The sequence below is a fragment of the Corvus brachyrhynchos genome, unplaced genomic scaffold, assembly GCF_000691975.1.
Source record: "Corvus brachyrhynchos isolate BGI_N302 unplaced genomic scaffold, ASM69197v1 scaffold62, whole genome shotgun sequence".
Classification (NCBI taxonomy): Eukaryota; Metazoa; Chordata; class Aves; order Passeriformes; family Corvidae; genus Corvus; species Corvus brachyrhynchos.
In genome coordinates, this window is record NW_008236629.1 from 4,550,010 (window position 1) to 4,563,570 (window position 13,561).

At 41.5% G+C, this 13,561-nt stretch overlaps 1 protein-coding gene across 1 annotated transcript in view; it reads right to left on the minus strand.

Moving 5' to 3' along the window:
- Positions 1-924: 924 nt before the first annotated feature.
- The window catches only part of LOC103624943 (mucin-5B), a 42,587-nt gene continuing 29,950 nt past the window's right edge, over positions 925-13,561 (minus strand). Inside the window, exons 34-49 of the mRNA XM_008644289.2 lie at positions 13,059-13,309; positions 12,460-12,643; positions 11,744-11,936; positions 10,912-11,090; positions 10,136-10,205; positions 9,867-9,988; positions 9,459-9,490; positions 8,848-9,025; positions 8,138-8,242; positions 7,466-7,506; positions 6,742-6,864; positions 5,727-5,822; positions 4,338-4,466; positions 3,390-3,429; positions 2,592-2,715; positions 925-2,029 (exon numbers count right to left, since the gene is read on the minus strand). Coding sequence (XP_008642511.2) covers positions 1,855-2,029; positions 2,592-2,715; positions 3,390-3,429; positions 4,338-4,466; positions 5,727-5,822; positions 6,742-6,864; positions 7,466-7,506; positions 8,138-8,242; positions 8,848-9,025; positions 9,459-9,490; positions 9,867-9,988; positions 10,136-10,205; positions 10,912-11,090; positions 11,744-11,936; positions 12,460-12,643; positions 13,059-13,309 — 2,042 coding nt within the window. The 3' untranslated portion in view covers positions 925-1,854. The remainder of the gene's footprint in view (positions 2,030-2,591; positions 2,716-3,389; positions 3,430-4,337; positions 4,467-5,726; positions 5,823-6,741; positions 6,865-7,465; positions 7,507-8,137; positions 8,243-8,847; positions 9,026-9,458; positions 9,491-9,866; positions 9,989-10,135; positions 10,206-10,911; positions 11,091-11,743; positions 11,937-12,459; positions 12,644-13,058; positions 13,310-13,561) is intronic.

Below are 13,561 nucleotides of genomic sequence, written 5' to 3' on the forward strand. Positions count from 1 at the left end.
AGTTCCCTTTAAAACCTGGCCATCAGGGCTCTTAAGCAGTATCACATAGGCCAGTTAGATGCTGGACTGAGTAAATGGAGTGCCAGGTGTAACTGAGAACGAAGAAGGAGCATGTGAGATTTCACATGATCAAAAGCAGCCTGGAGATGGATATATGCCTTTGGTTCGAGCATTTCACTTGCCTGAAAAGCAAAATGCATGCCAAAAATGAGCAAGAAAGCATGCTTTTAAATCAATGCCGTTCTCAGCTTCTGTATAAAGTCTCATCGCTATAAGAGACAGAAGAATAGAAATCTCAAGACAGCTGGTATGATTAGATCATAGTTTATTTCCTTCTCCCACCTGAAGATAATGCACAGATGCAAAAGGTTTCTGATCCTGTTCCTGCTAAGTCATCTTGCTGACAGTTATTGATTTGCAGGGTTGGTTGGCAGGTTGATTTGCATGAGTGTGTATATGACTGCTTACAGAGTCTGCTTACTATTCTGATGACAAAAGCACTCAACAATGACCTCTTCCCCCTCAGGAAAACACAAGGAGGAAAGAAAGGAATGTGCTTTTTTTTTGTGCACTGTTCTTGCATTGGAAAAGCATTTGTGCACTTGATTTGTATCAATAAAAACAGTTTTCGGACTAATGTGAAATTTATACGTGAGCCTCAGTGAAGCAATTGTGCCTTCCAAGGGAGCTACATTGCACTGACAGTTAACTGAATTATGTGGAGGTTCCTATAACTTACAATCAAAGTCAAGGATCCCCACAATTTTAAGATCAGTAACACCATAATGAAACAGTACATATCAAAGTAACCTGACATCTGCTGAAAGGATTTATTATGAAAAAGAAGCAAAGATTCCCTGGGGCTAAAGAGCTATAACACCTTAAAAATGGAAAGCTAAAATATAATGGATTTCATATCTACTTGGTCAGTTCCAAAGCATTTCCTTCAAAACAATTCCCAAAAAGCTATCACAGCAGGCTGCAGGACACTAAGAAAGTCACAGTCTTCAGTTCTCTTTCAGGTCACAAAAAACCAAATTGCTCAAATAACAGAACCCTCTGCCTTCCTTGTGTACTCTCAAGGTATTGTTGGATCATTTTGATCCGTGTCCACATGAAATACTGTCACCAATACCACTGGACATGGCAGCTGGGAGTCAATTACTTGTAACACGAACCATAGTCATGTAACCAGTAGTGAGACTGAACACAAATAAAAACCCTAGTGAAATAAGGACTCCCAATAAGGGTACAAATATATTAATTTTGTAGAGTACATGTAAGAACCATGTTTTTACACTCCCTGATACAGTGCTCACTGTGAAGAAGGGAAAAAAGTACCTTGACTTCCTCCAGTGACCCAGAGTCACAGCCAAAGTAGATTCAGGACCACTGGGGAGAAGAACAGAACTGTGGCCCTGAGCCAAGTCCTGCCTTTGCCTGAACCGCAGCTGTGGAAGTGATTACTGTTTCTCTTCTAAGGGAAATGAAGTGATACATGTGGTTGTGGTTTAAAAATGTGCACTTTCTTCAGGCAGGATTTTTGAAAGGCATCAGTTGTCTCTAGAGTGTCTTGTAATAACCTTGGTTTATACACCAGTGTGGGATTAAAGACATCAGCCACTTTGCCCCTTTAGCAGCATCACTGAAACAGGAGAGCAAGACCTCTTTGAAATGCAGTTTATTCTACAAACATTTAGAGTAAAATCTTAGCTAATTTCCATAACTGCATACAATACCAGAAAGAAAAAGCGCTACTATGGTCATTTGAAGGTTACTCACAGCTATTTTCTGAACTACTCACTTGCTAGGGAAGGATTAAATGGGAGACGAAATGTTTCCTTTAGTTTATACTCATGTTATCCTTTTTGGGCATTTTGTTTCCACACATCCACATTCATCTACGTACACATAGGTGAACTGGACTGTTTTATGGTCCGAGCAAACCAGTTCCACCTTCACTTTGTGACTTCTTTTTTCATGGCAGCAAGTGCATTTGTGTTCCATTTCACTGGCCTCAAAAGAATACCTATAGAAATGAGATTTTTCATATCAGTCTGCTGCCTGTTGTCTTCCCAACCTGATCCATATTTGCGGCTCCAAATGCATGTACTACTAAGGAACAAAATTTCCTATCTATTTTTCTGCTTATTCATAACAGCCTTTCCTCAGGATGCTATTGGCTATGCAGGGCCAGATCCTTTGACACCAGTGGGGAAAATCCCAGTAACTTCAGTGGATTTTGGATTAGGCCCATTCTAGCAAGACAGAGAAGAGCAATTCATGCAGAGAACAAAGAGGAGGAAAAAACTCCAGTAAACACCAGAGCAGTTCAAAAACCATACAAGGACATGTTTAAGAGCATGTTTAATAAATTTAGCTGATATCTTTCCCAAGGGATCTATTTTCCTGACTAAGATAAGGCACTCTATGAGGCTGAAGCCATTCCTAATGAGTGCTCTTTTGCACACACAGTTTCCCAACTGGGTCCTTTCAAACAGCAGGAAGGGGACAAACAGCTGCAGGCCACTGGTGACAAGAACCCAGGAAGACTAGGCACAGAGGAGGACAGAAAAAGGCTTCCTACTTACACAGAGTAGGTACTGCACATCCCTTCACAAAAGGGCACTGGGACAGGAGCAGCTGACTTGCAGTTGTCATGGATGATGTACTGCTCCTTCACATTGCGTTTGCATTTGTGTGGCAGGTCAATACCTGGCAGAAGAACACTTCTGTTAGACTTCTTCACACTGGGGAACAAATGTTTTGAAAGGTATTTGCTAGTAAACCAAGGATAGTTCATCCTAGTAAAACTTTCCACAGTTCAAATGCACAACCAAAACCACAAATGAGAGTGCAAAGAGACATTAATTCAGCCAAACGATTCCCCACTGGTCAATGTGCTTTTCCATTTGTGGACTAGTTTTAGCAGGTAAAGATACTGTTGAATCAAGACCTAAAGGAGACATGAAGGTTTTAGGTTTTTCTAAAATGGCTATAAATCACATCTGTGGCTCTATAACAATATAGGATTTCTGAGTAGATGCTACAGAAAAAAAAACCCCAAACCTTTGTTTCTGTGCAATTTTGCAGGTGCAATAATACATAGAATGTTTTCTAAAAGTTTTCTTATCAGGAGTATAGTTCAAGCTAACAGTACTTCAGTTATTTGAAAGCACAGAAAAGGAAATTTAAAAATGTTAGTGTTCCCTTTGAAGAATGAGGCAGATTTTTAGTCTTGGCTATGAGGTACAGAACAGTTCTGCTGCTGTAAAACTGTCTTTCAGTCTGTGGAAACTGCAGGCTTTCAGTGCATGCAGAAACAGGGCTGCAAGCAGGGAAGGACCAAACAGTATTGGAGTAGAGAATCAGTGATTTAATGCACTCACATGTCTTACAACAGCCATCTGAAGACACCTCAACTGTCCCCTGTATTGAAAGTAACCAGAACAGTCAGTTCAGATGCATGTAGTGCTAAGCAGAAAGTAGCAATGATGAGAGTTCAGTTACAGTCCCTCATTTCTAATCCACACAAATTCCTCATCAGACCTATTTGTGTACCAATTATATATAAAGCTCCTTGGGGGGAAAAAAAACAAAAAACAAAAACAAACAAACAAACAAAAAAATTAATCTAGCAAGGAAGGGAGTGAATTTTCTTAGGATTATATATCATTCACAAGCCAGGTAAAATGCCCTGTAATACATGCCTAATCTTTAGTTCCTATTGAAGCCAGCATAAAAACCCCAGTCTCAGAGAATCACAGCTGCCCCTGGAATTGAACAGCCTGATCTGTGCAGAGCCTGCCCCAGAGCTAATTCAAGTACATGGCTGTCCTAGTCCCTGCTTTGATCTGCTGTGAAGTCCCAAAATGCTTCTGAAAGTTACTGAAAACCACCAATAGCTGAAAGCCTAGATATGAATGTTACCCCTTGCTCGTTCATGTTCCACTTCCTCACTTAATGGTACACCATATGTCAGAAGACACTGTGTTCATCAGTCCCCCAAGGATTCATGGTGAATTACCACTTGTTTAATGGCATTTTATAATGCTGATGTTTCTCAAGTGATAAAAGATTCTCCTTCGCTATTGCCCCAATACCCTTCTCTTTCAAGTTCTAGTGCTTATCCCACAACAGTGTAAATTGTGTGGGCTTGTTTGCAAATATTTTTGCTTTACTTCCACGTGACACATGGCTGAAAAAGCACATTTCCTTCAAAGAAGGATGATCATACCAGAAAGATCAAGAAATACTCATTCAAAACAGCAAAGATAACTCCCAGGCCAGCATCAGGGCTTGTTCCAGAAGCCTTTTTCTGGCTGTAAAATACTTACTGGCACACAGTTTGCTTCTTCAAATGGTAGGCAGACCTTTATTGTACTAGTCAAGGAAAACTGGCCTGCTGATTCAGTGCATGTGTACTGAGTACAGTTGTCATATGGATCTTTATAACTCTTTCCAACCTGATAAAAACAGGGAAAAAAAAGAAAAGGGAAAAAAAAGCCAGTGGAGTATAGCAATAAAATTAGAAAACTGAAACAGTAATAAAGTCAATGAACTGTCAAAGACTGGGCTGTTCATACCACTCTGAAAGGGCTGAGATGCCTGCAACTCACATCTACAAATTATGTACCAAGCTCACCCACTACCAGTCTATGCAAAATCACTTCTGTGGCCACCCAGGGGGAAGGAATGAAAGAATGCCAGAATGAGCATAAAGGTATTAACAGAAATGCCAGAAAGTAGGTGTGTTAATGTTTGTGGGCTAAAATATAGACAAAAGAAAAATAACTCTTTCAAAGGGTTTCAACAGTTTTCTTTTTTAATAGATGGAAGAAAATTAAAAAGAGTGAAAGAGAACAAAAGTCTTTGCAATAGAGGTTAATGGATAACTGCAAAGCCTACTCATGGAGAGATAAAAATTTTATATTGGAATAGGAAAATATAGCTTGTAAGATAAATCATCAAGGAATAAAAGGATGAAATAAAAAAGATGAACACAAGAGCTATCAGAGAAGCAATAGCATGTAAGGCAAGTCACTGGTTGAAACAGTATCATTAACCATACCCAGGAGTAGCAGGCTGTAGTAAAACCAGAGAGTTAGAATCATGGAATCACAGAATCATTAAGGGTGGAAAAGACCTCCAAGATCATCAAGCCCTTCCTTTAAAGGCTCAGCTCATGTCTACACAATGCTATATTCACAGGACATGATGTATTAGCTGTATTAGCTGTGTGTGTTACCAAGTCGCACTACGCTCCAGCAGCTGTGTCACTTGATTTCTGCCTCAGCAAATACAGAACCACTGGCAGCACAGTTATATCAGCTTGCTCACACTATCTCTGTATCTTCAGGGCAAAATAATGAAACTGCTTCAGATGGGAGCAGTGTGATGTGAAGCCAGCGCATGTATCTCTGCAAGAGCAGCATTATATAATGTCACCATCCCTTCCAAAGTCTTTCTTGCTATTTCATGTCAGGAGAAGTGGAGGTAACATGATTTCCATTCCTGCCAGAGAATATAATTGTCAACATAGTAGTGCCTGTGAGATGCACACAGCAGGGAACAGCTACAGGGAACATCTACATTTACTTTGGAAACACAGATATTTTTACATCTCCTCGAGGTCCTCCCAGCCTTGAAATGCATGACACTGGTTGAAAAGATGCTGAGGTCTTTTTGATAATTCAGGCTTGAGTGCACAGCAAGGGAATGCTTACCTCAATGGTCACATTGCCAAATGGAAAATTTGCCACACATGCCACTTGCTGGCACTGGCTGCAGCATTGACCCTTCTCTTCCACATAGCGAAAACCCTGTAGGAATAAGGTTTCCATTTATCCATGTTAACCAATATCTTGTTCCTGAAGCATCTTTGGATCAAAGATACACTGAAGATGGCAGAGGAAATGAGCCAACCTTCTGGTTTCAATTCTGTTGTCTTTAGAAATCTGTTGGAACCATTTTAAGCCTGACAATCAAAGCTGGTAATTTTTCTGCCTTATTGAATAGTGACTTCTGGGTACTTCAGTTGCCATGAAGACCCTTTCACTGACTATTCTTCTTCAGGCTAACACACAAAACAGGTCAAAAAAATTAATTTAGCACATGATTACTTCCACAATCTGGCACCATCACTTGGTCTGATATCATTATCTGCAAGAACTGTTGCTGTCAGACCTGTGAAGATTTTCTGTGCTGTCTTTTAGGTATCCATTGGTCTCCTGGTAGGTGTGGCTGGCTTCAGGATAAAGTATAATGAAAGGTTTTGTCCATTTTTAACATTGGTTGTGCATTTGACCTTATCTGGGCATGAATGGAAAGGCAACCACCCTCCTTATATTCAGGAACAGACTGAACAACTTGAATGCTGATTCTCACAAGTACTGAGAAGTAGCTGAGTACTCCGCACCCACAAGTCCTGAAAGTGTCTGGAAACATATAAACCACTGTGCAGTTTCCTCACAATCTTCATTTTTGAGCTGACAATGGGCAACACCAACAGAATGACACAAACATCTTTCAGCAGTCAGACTTCAACAGGTTTGCAATCATTTCCCCTCAGGGCACCTTTCCAAGGGTGACCTCTTAAATTTGCTAGAGCAAAAATAACCAGCACCCTAAAAAGGACTTACAAAACAATTAATAGAAGAGTCTGCTATGTTGCACTGAGAAAGCAGTTACTGTCCCTGTTTCAACTCAACAGCCATTGTCTGTGGTCAAGGAGGTGCTGACCTGCTGACAGGTGGTTTGGCATTGCACTGGAAGGCACTGGATGCGGTTGGTCTGTGTCACAGGATCCTGCTCATCCATGCACACACAGTTCTCGCAAGAGCTTTTAGGCACCATTGTCCCTGGCTGGAAATATAGAGGAGAGAGAAAACCATGACAAGAATTCAGAGGGTTCTGAAATAAATGTCCCCCTGGACTGTCAAAAAAATTAATGTCTATGAGATTTATTTTTGGAAGAATTTCCTGAAATTATTGTACTTCCAGATCTCTAAAACCTTACCAGCAGTATCACAAAATGAACACAAGGCTGACACTCCCAAGTGTATCAATGATGTTAAATGATTTTTTAAATAAATTCTAAGCCTCTATTTTTGCTCAGTTTGACCAAGCAATAATCTTACAACATTCAAAGAGATTTAAAATTTGTGTTCAATCACAATTTTGACCCATCAACTCTAAAGCATAGGCAAGATCTCTTTTAGTAAGCAAGTTACTGGTCTCTGGCATTACCTGTTCACTAACCTATTCCAGAATCACAGATTGCTTGGGGTTGGGAGGGACCTCTGCAAATCACCTAGTCCAATGCCCATTTCCAGTAGTACATAAGACTACTGGCAGGGAAGAATCTAATCCTGCTTTTTGTATGAGTGTTGACAACAAAAACTTCAGAGAACTCTGACTCAGGCAGCATTAACTCATAGGAAGAAGTGTCTGTAAGAAGACCTACCTTAAATTCAACTCCTTCAGAAATACATACTCCTTTTGGTACTGTAAGAAAAAAAATTTAAAAGGTTGTGCTAGGAATGATGCAGTTACTGTTCTCATCTCTGAATTGTGAGTGATTTAGAGAAGTCAAAGAGTAGAGCTGAACTTAATAGCACACATGAAAAGAGGAAAAAAGAGCAACTAGTACTGGTACTAGTTGTTATTCAGAAGCTCACATGTAGCATCTGCTTAGATGTTATGTTTCAAGTGGGGATAATTCTACATGCTGGTATTTTCCGTAAGGTAAAATCTATTTGCCTCATGGTTTTTTTACCCATACTTGAAATTACTTGACCTTTTCTTTATTGTTAACCACTGTGCTGGTAACAAAGCCAATGGGCTTATGTGTGTGAATCTGGAAATATAATTTGGCAGCAGAGCTTCTGGATGGGTTCAGTTTAACCATCATTCCGTATGTGGTCAATAACTTACACTCACTGAATACTGGCTACAGAATACCTGCACCAGTTACTCCAATTCCAAAAAAAAAAAAAAAAGAAAAAAAAAAGGAAAGAAAAAAAAAGCTGAATTGTAAAGGCTGAGAAAGGAAGAAGCTACCACCTCTGATTTTAACTCATTTAGAAAAATCAAATACCTCAAGGAATAAAACCCCTTAAGGAAATGAAGTACTTACTACAGGAGAAGATAGGGCAACAACCATCCTCAGACATAGCAACTACTGGCTGGAAACCTAAGTCACATCCTGTTTTGTTGATAATGCAGGTTTTTATATCACATTCTGCAATAGACAGCAGAGATAAAATAAGCCAAAGCATCCCATCCAGCAGCATTACCTGCAGACAAAGCTTGAAAAAAAACATCCTATCACTATCACCAGGGTCCCCTATCCTTTGTCTTGAAATAGATACTGGGAATGGCCAGGGTTAGGAGCAGGCTACTCCTGTGCTATGGTGGGCATTTGGGACTGGGAGGGTGGAAATGCAAAGTTGAGCGCAAACATGTATCAGGAACCTCCACAGGAAGCCTTAGGGAAGCCTGGAAGATGAACACATCCTCCCTTATTGGGTGGATCTCTATGGAGAGATCACCCTCCCATCTCAGAAAGACAAGAGCCAAAGGATCCTGTGGAGCACCTGGTGATCCCAATGATCCACAGGGGATTTTCCAATGTAAGTATCTGCCAGGTCATGGCACTAATTTAGAGTACAAATTGCACCAGAGGAATTCTCTTCTGATAGCAAGAGCTCCTGGCATGTAGATGGAAGAAATTACCACTCCAATGTGCCTACGTGAATCTGGTACCTGTGGGGCACCACATCTCCCTTGGGGATTACTGCTGAAGGCACATGATGCCACATGATGACATGTGAATGATCCACTCACCACAGACTGTCTCTGTGCAGCACGGGTCTTCCAGACGTGGTTTTATTTTGCGTACAAAGCCTTCTTTTGTGCAGTTGATAGGTGGAGATTTAGCACAAGGGCGGGGGAAGCAAGAGATGTTCAAGGTCGCTTCATCACAAGTACAGTATTGACAGTCATGCTCCCAAGCCTCTCTAGGCTATAAAAATAAGAGGGATAGCAGTTCAGTGAGCAAAACCTGGAAGCATTATATCAATGAATGCCTGCTGCAAGACAGTGTAGGGCTGAGTCAACCTAATTTATTGTGTAGGAAAATTGCAGTTCAAATCCCAGAGGGAGAAGAAGGGAACAGTAAGAAAAAATTCCATTATTTGCCACCTTCCTTTGCAGGTTTATGTGTTTCCAGGAGGAAAGCCTGATGATTCTACCAGGAAACTGATTCCCAGCAACTACTCCTTCTGTGTCTGTGCCTCAAGTGATTAAACAAGTTCTGGAGTTAATAAAATCTTCTTGATTTTCTCCCCACTGTCATTGCAGTTCACTTAGAATGAAAAGAAACAACTCATGGTCATTTTTGTAGGAGGTCACAGAACCCAGATACAGTATAAAGACAGTATTTTCCTTTCTTTTACCTGTTTCACTGAGCCATCTTGTGCAGTGCAACCTATAAAATGAATTAGATGTTATTTTAAAAGTAACTGAATCAGGGAAAACAACAGAAGCAGGAAAACAGGAACAGAAGGAAAGTATTGAAATCTGAGAATCAGCCACAAAAAAAAAGAGAAATTCAGAGTGCAAAGTCACAGGTTGTAAACCCAAAAACTTCTTAAACATGCTACTCTTTGTTCTTTTGAAAGTTGCACCTTCTGCATGCAAGAGCAGGCAGAAACTCTCAATCTGGAATGCTTCCAGCCTCACTAGAACAGGTCAGTAACAAGGTCTCCCCCATTTCCTCTGTACCCAAAACAACCCCCTTAACATGCACTTCTAGTCAGGCTCTTAACCCCACTCCCCATAGCACCATTTATACTATTTCTTACCACAAACAGACACACAAATGCCATCATGATCATTCAGCAGAATTTTTCCATCAGGACAGTAGCATCCTTCAACCAACAGCGATGTGATATTTTGGGAGGGAAGGGTGTCCATAACAACTCCTCTACAGAATTAGGATATAAATGAGAATGAATGAGAGGCAAAACTGTAGCCCAGGGCAATCAAGACACCTAAATCCCAAGGGAATGCCAACTTCAAACTTCCCTGCCAGTTTTCACATTATGGACTTGAAAAACTTGAAATGACCCACCTTCTGAAGCAAGTGTTTCTTTTTGCTTCCCCGCATGGCTTGTACACCTGATCCTGAGGACAGCTGGCCTCTGTGGAGCATTGCAACATACAAGTTAAAAAGCCCAGCCCCATGTGTACCCTCCGATGCAGGGACACGAAGGGACAAAGCGTCCAGGCTACCGCAGCAACCTCCCGGGTGTGCACAGCCGGGCAAGGGGGTCCCTGCAGCTCCAGCAAGAGGGGGCGACGGGGCCAACAACGTGCAAGTGACAAGACCAGCAGTGCTCACTCCGACTCGTGGGGTGCCCCGAGCAGGGCAAAGCAGGCAGAGAGAAGCAGTGGGTTGCCATCTAGTGTCCAAGCGCTGGGGAACACATGGGACTCCTCGGCTGAGCTACTGTGGGCCTGGTTCCCTCTTGCCCTAGTTCTGGACTGGATCAACCTCTTTGGTTTGTTCCTGCTTTTTCTCAGGTCCAGAGCAGCAGGTGAGGACAGAGCAGACCAGACTTGCTTCACTCTAGGGGGTGTTTTCCAGGCTCACCACACTGCCCATTCCCAGGCTCACCACATTCCCATTCCCAGGCTCACTCGTCTCCCCAGGCTCACTGCACTCTCATTCCCAGGCTCACCGCCGTCCCATTCCCAGGCTCACCGCACTGCCCATTCCCAGGCTCACTGAAGTCCCATTCCCAGGCTCACCGCAGCCCCATTCCCAGGCTCACCGCACAGCCCCATTCCCAGGCTCACCGCACAGCCCCATTCCCAGGCTCACCCCACTCCCATTCCCAGGCTCACCACACTGCCCGCTCGCCAGCCTCCTCCAGTCCACGCAGACCCCGTGGAGCCCGCACAGGGACGCGTAGGTCTGCATGCTCTGGCACTCCGTGCTGGGGTGCTCCTCCAAGCACCCGCTGGCCACACATGCCTCGTAGTAGGGCTGAGGGGGGACCACACCATGGCACTCTGTCAGGGTCCTTCACAAAACAAGGAGAAAAACCTTGGGCTACTTCCAAGGAAGAATTCAACTCCGAGCCAAACCATCCCCCCTGCCCCAGGCAAAGCCTCAAGGTACAACTACAAATTGTTCTCAGAGGCAATACACCCACACAACTTAATAAAGTATGAGCGTTATCTGCCGTTCTTTACAATGCTTTGAAAGGAAACAATATTATGTTGGACTGCTACCTGCAAAGGCTCCTACACAGCTCATAGCTATAAGTCTATATGCTGATATTTTTATGTTAGCATGTTTGAAAATCCTGCTTTAAACCACAAAATTATTTTTAATACAGACACACACATTTTCTAACTATTTTTTTACTGCATTCCATATAATTCAGAGCTTTCAGGTACTGAATTATAGCTAGTTCCCACTTGGCCTCTCTAGACCTGACAGGCAGAGGGAGTGCCAAGAAGCAGACTCTATTAAAGGAGAACTGATTTTGCTGATGCAGCTGAAAAATATCTGCCAACCTTAAGAACACACACATCAGTTCACTGCACCCAGTTTTACAAGGTATGCAAGACTTTATATTTTCTTCATATCCTAGAATCAGTTAACCCAAGACATTTAGTGAAGCACAAAATTATCTTGTGAACTTATTTTTACTTTTGGGAGTTGTCTTACCAGATGATTTTACACAGATTAGAAGGCACACAATGCTGATGATACTCAATCTTTGATGGTCGTGAGACACCAGGATTACAGAATCTGTTGGTAGGATGTGGGACTTTCCAATCTAATGCCATCTCTTTGAAGGACTCAACAACCTCACCATTCCTCTTCATAGCATCATCAGACTTCTGGTTGGTGCAGGTACCTGATAGCAATATAAAAGTGACCGTTCAAGGACAATTGATGCTGATGAAGCTTCTTTTAGAGAAAACCTGGGGGGAAGTTCTCCTCCTTGTGCAAAGGGAGCAACATGTGGGATCCTGGTAAGTTCACAAGAATAGTTTCTAGGAAGAGAAGGCTCAAAGAAACAGTTTGCCAGCTACTCATGAAAACCAGAATTGATGTGTTGGTTGATAGATTTCTCCTGGCGGTCAGAGTAACTGAGATGCACAGGACTCTCCAGATTTCCTACATTTCTATATGAAGTAGATATGATGAAAAGGAAGGGGTTAGAAAAATTCTGTGTCCATCCACCAACAGACTCTGAACAGAATGAAAGGATATGACTTAAAACTCCATTTCCTGATAGTGTCTTTCCATTAAATAAATTTATTAACATTTGTGAGAAATAGTGAAGTTGCAAGCATTTAGAGATTTTACAAGGTAATGAGAGAAAGAAGGAGGAAAATTCGCTGCATTGATTTTTGTCAGCTGATGAGGACACTCACCACAGAGTCCCATGGTATTGTTATAAAACTTGCTGAAAGGGAGTTTTATGTAAAATGCAAGTCGACTGTAGGAGATGTAAACCTCTAATTGAGGTATTTCAATTATGGTGTAAAGGCCAGAACTGGTTATCCTGATACCATTCTTGGAAATGTCTGGGACAACTTTCTTATCATCAAACAAAATCTAAAAAGAAAAGAAACAAAAGGTCTCTTTCATTGAGTAAGGTACATGATTAGTGCAACTGGAAAGCAGGGCAGCAGAAATTCAGACCTTAGGTGAACCAAATCATGTCTGTCACCGGCAGTCTATTAAGCAGTTGTCTAATATTCCTTTTTAATATGTTGCAATTTATATTTGGATACTCATATCAGGACAAAACCCACAATTTTCAGTTATGTGATAATTTCCCAGAATTTTAGTACATACAGATTTTTATTGACACAAAGCAAAAAAGAAAGCGAAGAAGCAAAGTAATTGCATTTCTTACCCATTCCATATTTTACAAGCTTAATTCTTTGTTGTGACAGGGCATTTAACAGTACAGTAATATAACTACAGCAAAATAATACTGAGAATTCATTTTAGCACAATACTTTACCAAGTTTGTTTCTTTTCCATGTTCCATTGCCTGTGTCAGAGTAACAACAGAGTTGGAGTAAAAAATGATAAGGGACATTGAACAAATTGCTCCACGAGTGGCAGCACAGTAGTAGTTGTCTATGTGAATCCAGAAGTTGTGAGAGTCAGGATGAATTGACTTCACAAGGACATAGGTGCAGTTTTCTTTAAAATGGTAGTATGCTCCATCAAAAGTCACATAATGCTCGTTTCCCCATCCACTGCAAATACCTAGAAGACAGAATGACAGGCTTCAAGTTTGGCTTTACTGAGCTTCCTGTGAGTGCAAGCTGGTTTTAACCTTTTTACTCACTTCCAGTCAGAGATGAAATATCCAGTTTGATACAGAAAAATTACCCTAGCAAGGACATCTGCTTTCAACAGCTGAAATTTCAGATGGCATTTCTATTGCATTGTATCTTACTGAATTGATATGAACATAATATAGGTGTTGACCAGATAGACTTATCTTTTTGAGGCCCT